The sequence below is a fragment of the Petaurus breviceps genome, unplaced genomic scaffold (genome assembly GCF_028583685.1).
Source record: "Petaurus breviceps papuanus isolate PSGF00001 unplaced genomic scaffold, PetGlider_PUasm1.0 214, whole genome shotgun sequence".
Taxonomy (NCBI): Eukaryota; Metazoa; Chordata; class Mammalia; order Diprotodontia; family Petauridae; genus Petaurus; species Petaurus breviceps.
In genome coordinates this window covers 8,392,456-8,407,368 of record NW_027185863.1, presented here as the reverse complement: position 1 = coordinate 8,407,368, position 14,913 = coordinate 8,392,456, and the positions used below count along the sequence as shown (strand labels likewise).

The following is a 14,913-nucleotide window of genomic DNA, read 5'->3' as shown; positions in this document are numbered from 1 at the left end:
ACAGATGGAAAAAATCTTGTAAGAGTACTGGGTCTTTTTTGACACTATTTGCAAGGTAAGCATCTGTAGTTTGTGTGGTGCATAAATGATATGCTGTAAACATAGGATCCCACATTTATTAAGGTAAAAATATTTATGGTCAGACTTAAATTTTGAATGGGAAAGGCTTCCTATAAAAAATATAAAAATAACCTTTGATTGTTTGATTTTTTTTTTAACCAATGCTATTAGGTAAATATCATCCCTGTGATTGCCAAAGCAGATACAATTTCTAAAACTGAATTACAGAAGTTTAAGATCAAACTGATGAGTGAATTGGTTAGCAATGGAGTCCAGATATACCAGTTCCCAACAGATGATGAAACTGTTTCTCAAATTAACTCCTCAATGAATGTAAGAACTTAATATTTGAATATATTTTTGTTTATGGCTGCAATTATTAGTTACTAATGTGCTTTGCTTTTAGTTTCCTTCAAATATAAATTTTGAACATATTGAATTAGAAAAGTCTGATGTGAATGTTTTATTTTGTTGATCAGGGAAAATTGCTCTGCAGATATAAATTTTTTTTTGGGGGGGTCTCTTTTGGATGGGGGAAAGCAGAGCAATTGGGGTTAAGTGACTTGCCCAAAGTCACACAGCTAGTAAGTGTTAAGTGTCTGAGGTCACATTTGAACTCAAGTCCTCCTGATTCCAGGGCCAGTGTTCTATTAACTATGCCACCTAGCTGTCCCTACAGATATAAATTCTTAAGAATTATTTGTTTTGTCCTTATTCTTCAAGTTCCATCAGGGCAGCAAGATACTTTCCACCTGGATTACGTTTACTTATCCCAGAAGTATAATTTGCCTTTTTTAAAAAATGAAGGTTTGATTACAGCTTTCTTTGTCAAAGCATTTTAGAATGTTTCAGTCATTTGAAGTCAAGAACTTCCTAATGTTGAATTAAAATTTAAGTTGATTAAAGTTGGATGGGACCTTTAGGTTGATTCAGTTCTTTTACTCTGTCTTCAGTGAAAACAGAACATATGTGTGTGTATATATAAATATACAATCTAACAAATATATTCACAATGTATTTATATATTTTTTACATAATTATTACATATATAGCAAATATACATATGTATTTGTAATTTTATTTTTTATGTAATTATTTATATTAGTAAAAGGTTTATCTTATCAAGGTGACCTTGGGGCAGCCCCAAAACTCCTGGTTCAGCAGTTTGATTGATGAACAGACTCTTTTAAGAAAGTCTTTATTGTCTTTACTGTTTCATCCACACTTCCCTTTCCAAGGAAGTCACTTTCTTGTCAAGAATATGTATCCCTTCCTCCTATTTGTATCTGCCAAACCTGCTCCTCTTATTGGGCATATGAATTGGACAGACGAAGTCCAATTTGGTCTTGACGATCACATAGAGATCTGTGTGCCTCCCAGACCCCAGGTCATTAGAGATACCAGTTGAGATGGTTTCATTAGCTTCTTGGCTTCCTCTTTCTCTGTGTCTGGTTTAAGCTTACCTTCAAATACAGCTTTTGCTGGTGAGGACCCAGAACCCATGGTGACATGAAGCACTTTTATCCATACTTGTGGAGAAGTACAGTAACATCTTTTCTTTCTAAAACCAAGGCTGTTTCCATGCAACCTTGATACCCAGAAAACATCTATTTAAGCATTAGATTAGTAATAACAATTTTGGGTAGACATCCCATGGAAAGGGAACGGAATGCCAAGTTAGAAGAGATCCCTTGGGTTGCCATGTCAGTGTCTACAGAGGTCATAGCATACTAGGAAATAGAAAGTGCGTTTCTGAACAGCTCTTCTCAGCATCAACCATTCTTTCTGTTGTTCCTCTGTCTGCCCCAGGAGTTGTATAATACCCTTGCGGACCACTCCCCTGATGATTATGTCTGCTTTCTCCGCTTTTGGAAGCTTGTGCCACCCATCCTACCACTCTTTTTGTTGTTGTTGCAAACCTGGTTTCAAGGGATGTATTTCTGTGTCAGTTTTCAAAAGAGGAACTGCTGAGTGGAGCCATCAACTTCCCTGGGGAATACTTCTGGGGCTCTATATTCATAACGTGAGAAGCATATAAATTTTTTATTGGCATCTTTTCTTCAGACTCAATGGTTTCTTTTTTGCCTTTTTGGAGGGCAGTTGGGGTTAAGTAACTTGCCTAAGGTTACATGGCTAGTATTTTTGTGTGGGTGTTAAGTGTCTCAGGCCGGAACCGAACTCGGGTCCTCCCAACTCCAGGGCCAGCACTTTACTCACTGTGCCACCTAGCCGCCCCTAAACGGTTTCTTTTAAATACATGGTTTTGCCTCAAAGACCATATTTTACAAATCTCTAATGATAGCTAAACATGTCTTCTGCGGTTTTATCTTTCAACTTTTCAACTCATTTTTCTCCTTGAGATTTTTTTGCCCTCCTTAGCACCTATGGAAATCTTAAGAATTTTTTAACTCAGTTCAAATCTTAACATCTATCTACAGAGATTGATTACTTTATTTCTCCTTCTTTTCCCTCCTTTATGTAGTACTTAATATCTAATACTCATTTGGCCCTTTATAATAGACTACCCTGCATTATTGTCTTTATAGTTTATAGGCAGAGGTGTTCTAGAGCCAGAACAAACTAATTTGTGAACTGATTGTTAAATTTGTGAGCATTTATGCATCAGAAATGGACATACTATAAAATTAGGGCTTGATTTATTGTTTTGTTGCTTGTCTATTTTTAAGAAGGTGATGGAGAGAATGTTCATAATCCAGGTTTAACTTTGAAATCTGTGTGTACACAGGCTTTTTTTTCTCTCTCGGAGAGCCGGTCATTAGACATTTGCCAGCATACTCCCATTTATAGACCTTACATTTCTAATGAGTTAAATATATTTCCCAGTAAGGAAATATATATTTTTAACTCAATATGTTCCACACAAGATTTTCACTATGCTTTGTGTATAATGAGTATTCAATAAATGCATTTTTAATTGATTGGTATGATTATAGAATTTGGGGTCAACTCTTATAGAACTCAAATAGTATATACAGTGTTCTTTGTACTTTTCCTGCTCTAACCCTTATGATGATTCATTGTTAGCTCTTCTTTCAGAATATCCCTTTAGCCAGTTGTGTATCTACTTAATTTGACCTAAACCAGTTTTTTGAGTTTCTTGGTGAGGTAGACCAGAGGCAATGTCAAAACCAACAATGACTGACATTTATATAGTGTCAAAGTAATTTTCTTATCTTTTTTTTTAATCTTCACAACGGCCTTACTTACCTGTCAAGATCTATAGCTGGATTTCTTTAGGTGCTGCGGTACAGTTATCTCTTAAGTCAGTGTTAGGTAAAAGTAAAATGTGAGTTCCTTCAGGGCAAGTGACATTGTAACTTCAAGTGTCTTTATAGAGAGCCAGGAGCATTGACCATAGTAAGCATTTAATAAATGTTTGGTGAATTTGAATTTGGTGTATGTATATTATTATTATTATTGATATTATGTTATTATTAATAAGGGTAAATAATAAGCTGTGAAACCTAATTTTAGAAATTCAAGATAAAATACAAAATGTAAGTAATACGTTTTAAGTCATTTCATTATGATATTCTTTTCATCTAAATACTTGGAAAATTGAGTGTATCTATTTCCACATTTGTATGAGAATGCAAAATTAATAACCAGATCTTTTCCAGGGACATTTGCCATTTGCTGTTGTGGGCAGTATGGAAGAGGTCAAACTTGGAAATAAGATGGTGAAAGCTCGTCAGTACCCATGGGGTATTGTTCAAGGTGAATATGATGAATGTGAACAAGTATTTGCATGATTGATTTGAATATAATTTGTTCATAGTATAATGATTATAATTTTCAGTAAGATGCATCATTCTAATAATTTATTATTTATTATTAGTAGATAAATATTTTTAAAAATGGAATTTGGATATCCAGTTTTTTTTTTATCTAGGTAGTGTTTATTGTAGATGATAATTAGAAACAGAAAATAGAAAAAGTTTCTTAAATTTTGAGGGGAGAGATAGATCTAAAGTGTTTAAAAAGTAAAACAAAATTTGAACAGGTATAGTAACATTAAAACAGATTGCTTTATAAATTGAGATGTATAGTGCATAGTGAACAAGCTTGTGGATAAAAGTTTTAATTGATCAGATGATATATATATATATATAATTATGCATATACACACACACACGTGCACACGCACACACACACAGAGTCCTTCCATGTAGGTTATTTTAAAAAAAACAAACATCCAATCACAAATTATACTCGTGTGTTGTTTTTTTTAAACTTCATCATGTTTTCATTGCTGTGGTTATTTCTTCTAAGATAGATCACAATTTCTTTATAATTTAGTAGTAGTTTTGGAAAGTGTTATTTCTTCTCTCCTTTCTCCTCTACCCCAAGTCATCTGGTCCAGCACATTAGAAACCTATCAAATGCTTGTTGATTGATTGTTATGGGGACAAATCCTTTGGTCTTAAGCCTCTTTGCTTAGCTGGTCCTAAGATCTGTTCCAGTCTGTTCCTGGGATTACATATATCAGACTTTTCTGAATATCTGTCAGACTTGGTGCTTCTTCTGGATACTAGATATAATAACCGTGATAACATATGTGTGTATATATACATATACACACACATAATATATATTTCACTGTTGGATATCAAACTTGATCACAAAATATACCTGTATTTTCTTGATGTAATAAATGTACAAAAATTAGTCATTGTAGCATATGACAGTGTTTATACTAATTTGGACACAACACATTTAGACTGTGGGGAGAACATACTTTGTGTCACAGATAATATAGTAACATGAATCTATGAACTTTTAAATACTATTTGACTAATATTGCTCATAATCTTGAGAATTTTGTGTCATTAGACTTTACTACTTTGAGAACAGCAAGTGTTCTTAGGTCTAGATGGAATGGCTTGGTGATATTTGTTTCTGAACTGTTAACAGAGTACCAATAGAATATATAGAATGCCATAACTATATCTGTATTATATATCATATGATATATATGTATGTATCATATTATGCCAGTGGATAATAGAAAATAGCAATAAGATACTGTTTACTCCCTAGACTTTGAATTTTTAAGAATTTCTAAATTTTGCTTATAATTTAACTTTAATGCAACTCTTTTGCCCTTGAAAAGAAGACTTGGAATAGACCATAGCTTACTTATTTTATTAAAATTGTAATATATAAGTTATTTCAAATGTTTACATTACATACTACTTTTCCTACTGTCCTTTTTCTGACTAGTGGAAAATGAAAATCACTGTGACTTTGTAAAGCTCCGTGAAATGCTTATTTGCACAAATATGGAGGACCTGAGAGAACAAACCCATACTCGACATTATGAACTGTATAGGCGATGCAAACTGGAGGAAATGGGTTTTAAAGATGTAAGCCCAGAGAACAAACCAGTCAGGTAAATTTGACATTCTTTTGTATGAGAAAGAACAGACATTGCATTGTAACACTTTTTAATATCTAGAAAGGAGACCACCTAAAGGAGAGATTTAATAGACTTTATAGAGGGATGTATGGGAGAGGCAATTTTTAGTGTGGCTTAGTGGATAGAGAGATAGCTTTGAAGTCAGAATTGACTTAGGTTTAAGTCCTTTTTCTGATGCTTACTGGGTGTGTGGTCATGGATTGGACATTTAAACTCTGTGTGCCCTATGCAACTCTTATAAAAACTCTAAGGTATATATAGACATTGCTTTTCTGCATTGGTAGGCAGAATTAGGAAGTTTCTTTTTTGGGAGTTCCTTATATTAATGATATTATACGTCTGGGTCAAAATATTTGTTTATCTTTTTATAGAGGCAACATGGTATAGTCTCTAGAGACCTGGCTTGATCTGGGCTCAAAGTCCTGCATCTGATTCATGTGACCTTGAGCAAACCTATCCTAATGAAAGAACAAATCCATTCTCTCTGACCTTTATACAATATGTGTGTGGGAAAATGATGAAAGCTCATTTAAAAAAAAAACCCATATAAAAACTGAGCATCAAGTATTATGTTGAAAATCTGCCTGGGAATAAATTTTAAGACTATGTCATTTGATGTTACATTTCTAGCATTTTTGTTGTCGAAATAATTTTAAGTTTAAATCCTAGTATTTCAGGATTTATGTAAACTTATAATTCTGATTAGATTTATCTTGATAAAACTTGCCAGAAAATTGTTTCTCTAGATTTCTCCAGATATGATTATTTCCGAATGGGATTTTTTTAATTTATAAATTATTTGGACCCTTTCTCTTTCTTCTTCATCCTGCTATCTGTATTTTGGTCATTATCTTGACTTTTTACAAAGATAAGCACAGAATGTAGTAATGTTGAACCTTAAATCAGTTTGATTTTGCAGCCTTATTAATCATGAATCAAGTTTAAATTTTTGGGCAAGAGTTTTAAACCTCTCATTTTTATAAACGTTCTGCCATAAAGCATTATTGACATATCAAGACTTCTTAAAAGTCCCTTTCTTGATTGGATTTCTCAAGCATATATGCTATGGCTCCAGTGGTGATGTTGTGAAATTTAAAGTATTCTTCCCCAGTTGTACAGCTACATAATTCACAGCAGGGGTCTCCCTCTTTCCAGAGGAAAAGCTACCTTCAGTTTCCCTTTTTAAGATGGGGAAAAGGAATGGTTTGGTAGTTGACCTGCAATTGACTAGGTTACATTTCATGATAGATCAGCTGATCAATTACCATCAAAACCTCAGAGGGAGATGTGTAACAGCAGCAGATTTATCTACTCTGATATAACCTGCTAAGGGCCTCAGTACAACTCACCACCTCCTTTGTTTCAATATTTATTGAAAACATGTTTTCAGGTAGGTGCTCAGTCAAGTAGCCCACTCAGACAAAGAAATAGTTTGCTTAAGTAACCTACTAAAAAGCAACTGTCTAATTAATGTACTAATTAATGGTTTAGTCAAGTACTTTTGTTAGCTGTAAAGTTTAAGGGAGCTAGAAAATTTTTTCTCTCTGTTTTTTTTGCCTTTGAAAAATTGGTAGTTAGTGTTACCAATGTCTCCTAAAAATTCAGTGCAATACTATGTCCTTATGTAGAATGTTAGCTTTAGTATTTCTTCTCTGCTACAATTTGTAATTCTTCCTCCTAATATTTTTGAGTGCCCTTTAATCCTCACCCACTTTTCACCTGGGAGAGTAAAGGGGGAGAAAGAACAAGAGCTATTTCCCCCCATCATCTTCTATTTGTAATCTCATTGGCAGTGTCCCTGACTGACTCCTGCCCTATGTCATCTCACATTCCCTAATCTCTACCACCCCAACAGGGCACAGTTAACCATACCCCTTGCCTCTGGGGTGAAATCAGCAAGGCAGTCTTTATTCTTCGCAAAAGAAATATAAGAAACTGGGATCTATACTTCCCTTTAACATACAGCCAAATTTTGCTTTGCTATGTGGTATAGTAGGAGACAACCTTTTTATCTGTCTGAATTTAATCTTTCCCTCCAAAGTCTTAACTGAAAAAAAGAAAAAAGAGAATGGGGTAGGCAGACCTGGAAAGGAAGATGCCATCTTTATAGAGAACCAGGAGCGCAAACTACATCTTAATATAGGCATTGGGCAAAGTTTTCAAGAACACAAGTGAATGTTAAGTTACAATTGAAAGTAGTTAGAAAAATGAGGCTTAGTCCTATTGACATTTACTTGAATGCTAGATGTTTTATTTTGAGAACACTCAAAACTAAGAATGGCACACCAGAATTGGGTCATGAGGTGTGGGTTCCAATCATTAACTTTGATATTTTTTTGCTGTGTATTTCTTAACATTGCCCAGCCACTATTATTATCTGTAAAATACAAATAATAATAATGATAATAATTGCTCCTTATAGGATCATTATAAGAAAAGCACTTTTAAAACTTTAAAGCAATAGGTTAATGAATATTTTTTAAACCACCAATCTGCTTTCCCTTTATTATCATTAAGATCCTTAGAAAACATCCAAAGATTTGTGGTATTCTGGGACAGGAAGAATGGAGAAGCTGAGACTGTTTTTAATTTGCAATACATAGCAGAGGCTAGAAACCTAGTCAGAAGTCACAGGAGGTCACAATGGAAAGCGAAATATGAGGAATCCTGGGTTCTACTGCCAGTCTCTGAGCTAAGTGTGACATTCTTGAAATCCAAAAATGGTCCTTTGGATGTGTTTTCTCTTGGACACATCCTGACATATGGTGGGTATGATAAGAATAAAGAATAATATAACACAGCTTCTTAAATGGGCATATACTTTAGATTTTTATTCCAAAGTTAGGTTTAAAAAAATTCTCTTAGTTACAGATGTAATATTGAATAGGCTTAGAGTATAATGCAACTTTATGTATTTTTAAAGTTGACATTTTTTATAAGGATTAGTGGCTCAATTTAGACTTTTCTCATCAAATTTTTGTGCTTTAGCACATAGCTTAAGTAAGAATATAAAAAAAATTAAGGCCTATGAAGTTAAAGAAACAAATTTCATATATATGTATATGTATACACACATATTTTTTGGGGGGAAGGAACCAAGGGATATTTCAATAATAAAATATCTCATACAGAGCAGCTTCTTTTATAGACCTCTTCCCACTTTATTCTCAAGCACCTACCTAATTTCTGCTGTTTCTTGGTTTTTATTTCCTTTTGTCCCTTTTTTAGTTGGTCTCACCTCTTTTTTCTCTCCCTAACCACCATTTGAAAAATGAAACAAATAAGCATAATATGTGGATGTTAACAGTTATGGTAAATAAAGCTAAACAGCAAAAACAGAAAGGTGAAATAAGCCAGTCTGATACATTGGAGGAAGAGAGAAGGTGAAAGGAATCATAGAAATTCATAGTCTTACTGCATCTTAAAAACATCTAATTCAGCACTCTCATTTTATATACAAGGAGAGTAAAATCCAGATGCCTTGTGAGTTGCTGAAGGTTGTCCATCTAATGAATGGCAAATGTGAAACTAGAACCCAGGTTTCTTGATTCTAAGTCCAGTATTCTCTTTGCTTTACATACTCTCTACAGAGTATTGAAAAATGCAAATATAGGAAATGGAGTGGGAAGATAGAAGAAATAGGTTTATTAGTGGAAGATTTATTAAGATAATTTATATAAATAAGAGGTTGTATTATACAGTGGAAAGAACATTGGATTTGGAACCAGAGGGTTGGGTTAAAATACCCAGGTCTTTATTTTCTGTTTGATCTTGGGCTAATGACTTAAGCCCTCTGCACCACAGTCTCCTAATCTTTAAAAAGAGGACATTGGCTTCTAGAATTTTTTCCAGATCTAAATGTGAGATCCTAAAAAACTAGAAATAGAGAATGGTTCTAGTTAAGTATTCTATTATTTGCCTTTTCTTAACATCAGAGATATATGATTTCTACTAACAAGATGCTTAATCTCCTTTGTGTGAATGGATCTTTTCTACCACATTTTGCTGTATAGGAGGGTAAATGATCTCAAAAGATTGTTTAACTGCCTCTGGAAGAAGGTGATTTAGATAGAGTAAATGTGGAATTGTTGCTCAGCTTCATGTAACTTTAGTGTCGTAGCCACCAAAAGAATATGAATTATTTACATTTCCCTTTTCCCAAGTAATAAAAGAAAATCTGAAAAGATGTTGAAATTAGAATACTTAAAAAGGAAAGGTTGAAAAGGTATATAGGGAGGTATTTTGGGGGGAAAACCCCTAAGCATGTAGCTTGTAATTCTTTTCATCTAGGATTATGCTCTGTACATAGTAAATACTCAGTGTTAAACTGAATATTATAATAAAATCATAAAATACAAAATTGAGGAACTGAAGTACAAAGATATTAAGATCTTTATGAAACAAAAAATTGGAAGAACAAACATGACTTAAGGAATAACCTTATGATTAAATGCAATGCAGAATTTAGAAAAAAAATAGTTTGCTTGAAGGAAGGGGGAGTAAAAGAGAAGAGTTAGTATCATTTGTAGTAAACATTAGGATTATACGGGAACTTTGAGACCAGGTAGCCAAATGAATGAGGATAAAGGAATTAGGAAATTATTAATGCAAGAGATTAAGTGGAAGTAGCAGATATAATGAATAAACACCACACAAGAAAAATTGAAAGTACAAAAGTCTGTAAATTGGCAAGTATTTAGTTGACGTTGATAAGCAACATAGGCATGAGAACTCAATTCAAGCAAACATTTAGTATTTGTTGTTGTTGAGGCTTTCCAATTGTGTTCAACTTTACATGGCCCTATTTAGGGTTTTCTTGGCAAAGATACTAGAGTGGTCTGCCATTTTCTTCCCCAGTTCCTTTTACAGATGTGGAACCGAGGCAAACAGGGTGAAGTGACTTGCCCAGGGTCACAGAGCTAGTAAGTGTCTGAGGCCGCATTTGAATTCAGGTCCCCCTGACACCAGGGTCAGCACTCTTTCTGTTGTGTCACCCAGCTGCTATATCTTTTTTTTTCCTCTCACCTCTTTTTTCCTGTTATATGAAGCTAAGATCAATCAATATGTGTTTAAAATACATAAACATAACAGAAGTAAAGAACTCTGATTGGAAACTTGAATTTGTGTTTAAAGGTGAGGAAAGTGATATTTTATAAAGACTTTTAGTCTAGGAAGTAAATTCATGGGATAAGTTCTATGTAAATATGTTTCTGAATAATATACAAGGTTACATGAAATCTTTCCTTGAAGGTTTGTGATCAAATTTTATTCTGTTTTAAATCTCAAATTGTCTGATTGGGAGAGTGTTATGATCACCAGATGACCTCTCAAGAGCCTTTTGAGCCATTCCATGATTATTTAACTATTTAAAATTGTCTTTTTTTTTTCAGTTAGTTTTTATGGATAAATGGTCGTATTCGTAGTTCCTGCCTTCCTCATAGAGATGAAAGAGTGAAGGAAAGTAAGAGAAGGAAAAAAGAGCATTTATAAGTGTGTAATAGGTAATGTGAACACATAGAGTATGGGACCATGTTGAAGAGACTGCAGGAAGCAGTGCTGGTGTAAGAGTCCTGCTGTCAGACAAGATAAGCCAGAGAAAGGGATTCACTTATCAGAACTGGAGGGAATAAAGGGTAAAACCCAAGTTTATGATGGGGTGGAGATGGCCTGATAGTGAGGAGACACTATGTCATGAGGAGATATATTGATCAACCTAGAGAAAAAAGAAACCTAAGTATAGAATTAGTTGGCTTTTTAGAATCTGCATTTAATTTAAGTAGTAACATGAACTTAATGTTGAACATAAATTTAACCTAAAACTTAAAAGTAAAGACAGACAAAAATATTGAACCCTTTTCCAAAGTTAAGTTTGATATAGTACAAGTAATCACCTGCCTATGGCATGAAGGTCATTATAATATTATTATTTTGTATTTTATCTTTTAAAAAATTAAATAATGGTTAGGTAGCTTCTCTCCTTCAATTTCTAACAGATTTATAATCTCTTAGTATATTCAGATTATGTGGTGTTGGTTTTTTTCTCAAGAATAATAGTAATATGTGACATTCATATAGCCCTTGAAGTATTACAAAGGAGCACACGTTTTATTGGGGAGATGACATGTACACAGAAGTGTATAATGTATGTGTAAATATAATTTATTGAATGGCAGGATTATGGACAAGATAGAAAAATGAACTTGGGGTCAGAGAAACCTCTGATTACTGATCAGTCCTGTGACTAGGCAAATCACTTACCTTTCTGAGCTTCAAATTCCTCATCTGTAAAAAGAGAATAATAGTACCTTCCTCAAAAGGTTATTGTGGAGATCAAATGCGGTGATATATGTATGTAAGGGGGTGGCTAGGTGGCCTTGGAGTTAGGAGGACCTGAGTTCAAATCCGGCCTCAGACACTTAACACACACAAACACACACACACACACACACACACACACACACACACACAAACTGTGTGACCTTGGGCAAGTCACTTAACTCCAATTGTCCTACCTTCCCCCCTCCAAAAAGAAAATATATATATATGTATGTATGTAAGGACTTAAAAAAAAAACCCTTAAACTTATGTAAATGTGACTTATTGCAATGGAGTATAAACCCATAGGACATAAACTCTGTTTTCCTAGCACCTACTAGGGGCTTAATAAATGTTTACTGAATTGAACTTTACAGATCAGAAAACTAATTTATTTGTCTTAAGTTTTCATAGCTCATTAGTACAGATAGTAGGAACTACCCTGATTCATTATTGAATTGTTGTGCTAGTTCAAATTTGACATCTTAATCTTCTAGCCTATATTATATGCAGGTCATGAGACCTAAATAAATGGCATTAGAATGTCATGTTTTCAATTAATTGAGTGTAATCTTATTTATATTAAGTAAAAGAAACACCTAGGTTGCATGTGCTTAATTACTTAAGATTTAAGCTAGTCTCCACTAAATTCTAAAAACAATCTGCCACTCCAGAGGGCTAACTGATATTTTTGCTATTAACACACTAGTCATTATAGTTTATACTTTAGAATTGTTGCCTGATGAAATTTTGGAATCTTTAACGCCCAGCTTTGAAAAGCAGGTATACCCGATAGTCAAGAGTTGCAGAGTTATTTAAAATCCTGGCATAATCATGGCAATAAAACTATGACCATGGTTATTCCATAGGGGGATCAATTACTGAGTAGCTAAGTTTTCTCAAGAGTTTTTGTTTTATCAAAAAGCTTTTAAAATAAATTAACCATTTTCAGTAAAACAAACAAAAAATGTATGTCAGTACCCCTTTTCCCTTAGAGTACATTTTAGATAAAGCCTCTCTGATAGCATCAGTGTAAGGAACTCCTGCAGAGGAAGCTCCTGCTAACAACTCAAACCACCAACTCCTATGCAATTGATAGTCAGAGAATGGCTTAGGACCCTGAGAAGTGAAGGGACTTGCTTCTAAGCACACATCTGTTAGTGGCAGAACTTGAACCCAGATCTTTCTGACCTTAACGCTGTCTATCCATTATGTAATATTGACTCAGAATTGTCATTTTTAACACCAGTTATGCTGTGTAGGAGTGAATCAATCAGCATTTAATTTAAAATGTTTGTTGATATCTTTTGTTTTTATATCATCTTCATTTATGAATTTACTCTTCTCTTTCCTCAGTGAGGTATTTTTAAAAAAATCAGTTCAGCAAAACTAACCAATACATATGATAAAGTCTGACCAGACATGCAATTTTACAAGCATTTATTAATCACCTAATAGGTGTCAGGCACTGTGTTAGACCTTGGGGATACTAGGACGAAATGAAAATGGTCACTTCCCTGAAGTACAGTGCCTGACACCTAGTAGATGCTTAATAAATGTTTATGGATTGATATATTGATTCTGTTAGGGAAATACACATGTAAGTAGGTACAAAATATATACAAAGAGTGTGTGTATGTATATATGTATGTGTGTGTGCACACATATATGTGTTATGTATGTGTGTGTGTATATATATATATATATACATATATAATATTTTTTATACACACACACTCTCGAATGCCAAGTATTTTACAGAGAACTCACAGAGGGCAAATGCTCACATGGTGATTAGAAAAAGTGATACAAGGACCCTCTCAAGGTCTCTCTTAAGAACTTTGGAATAGATTACATGACCTGGAAGACACTGGCACAGGAATGTGGGTGTTGTGCTCTATGAGCAAAGCAGAATTGGAGTAGCTTGAAAGAAAGGTAGGATTTGCACATTTAGAGAATACACCCCAAATGTTCACATGGACTATTTTTTTTTTCCAACCTGTGATAGAAATTGGTCTGATCAGCCAGTCATACACGCTGTAACTTGGCTCTTAATATAGTGATGTCATTTTGGTCCTCTTAAAGAATGGATAGCAAGCACACACACACACACACACACACACACACACGTGTGCCTATGCACAAGGCAATTTCATAGGATCATTCATTTAGAACTGGAAGAGACTTTAGAGGCCATTGAGTCTAACCCTCTGAGGCAGAGAGGTTGGATAACTTGCTCTCATATGTCCCTGACCATGAGTCCCCTGTGTCCTGTCCACTGTGTTTAGGGGAGAGGAAGAACAAGAACAGCATTTAGATTGGGAAAGGGCTTCTGTTGGAAGTAATACTTTAGATGAGTTTAAGATGCTAATAGTGAACTAGGCATTCTTCTAAGAAGTGAAGGTGAGCAGGAGGTGCAGGCCAAGCGTGGTGGGCAGCCCGTGCAAAGGCATAGATGGGAAATGGGATGTCTCCTGGGAGGGGTAGGAAGCATGCCAGTATGCCTGGTCATAGCCTCAGTCATGTGGAATACATCTGGGAAGGTAGGTTTGAACTAGATGGTAGAGGTCTTTAATTAATTTCCCTGCTGTTAATGCCTAAAAATGTTACACTTAATGAAGTTTTATGCCTCTTTCCTAAGGATCTGGTCACTTTGTTCCTCTCTCATTGTGTCTGACTTTATTTTTAGCAGCCCTGTTCCTTGTTTTAATTTGATGTTTATAATCTACAATGGACTTAGAAAATAGACATCTCAAATTCTTCAAAGTGTTCATAAAATTGAACAAATCTTTCAGCACCTACATTATGCAAAGCACTATGCTAAATTTCAGGAAAGTAGTAACAAAAATAAGTGTGAGCCATCAAGTGGATTCTGTTTCATCCTATAAAGAACTTCTAGTCACTAGACCCTCTTGAGCAAAAAAGGATATGTTTAAATCTGTGCACAGCTATCATTTGTCAGCAGTGTGGAGGATGATTGGAGAAACTTGAGGCAGTGAGAGAAGTTAGGAGGTTATTGCAATAGACCACATAAGAAGAGATAAGAACCTGAGTCAATTTGGTGTCTGAGTGGAAGAAAAGGGAAAGATGAGAGACAT

At 34.4% G+C, this 14,913-nt stretch overlaps 1 protein-coding gene and 1 pseudogene across 3 annotated transcripts in view; one reads left to right on the top strand and one right to left on the bottom strand.

Moving 5' to 3' along the window:
* The window catches only part of SEPTIN10 (septin 10), an 80,103-nt gene that overhangs the window by 48,016 nt on the left and 17,174 nt on the right, over window positions 1-14,913 (top strand). For all 3 annotated transcript variants that reach the window (XM_069094043.1, XM_069094044.1, XM_069094045.1), the window contains exons 6-8: window positions 232-393; window positions 3,702-3,798; window positions 5,305-5,473. In XM_069094043.1, coding sequence (XP_068950144.1) covers window positions 232-393; window positions 3,702-3,798; window positions 5,305-5,473 — 428 coding nt within the window. The remainder of the gene's footprint in view (window positions 1-231; window positions 394-3,701; window positions 3,799-5,304; window positions 5,474-14,913) is intronic.
* LOC138165793 (proteasome subunit beta type-7 pseudogene) lies at window positions 1,218-2,080 on the bottom strand (annotated as a pseudogene).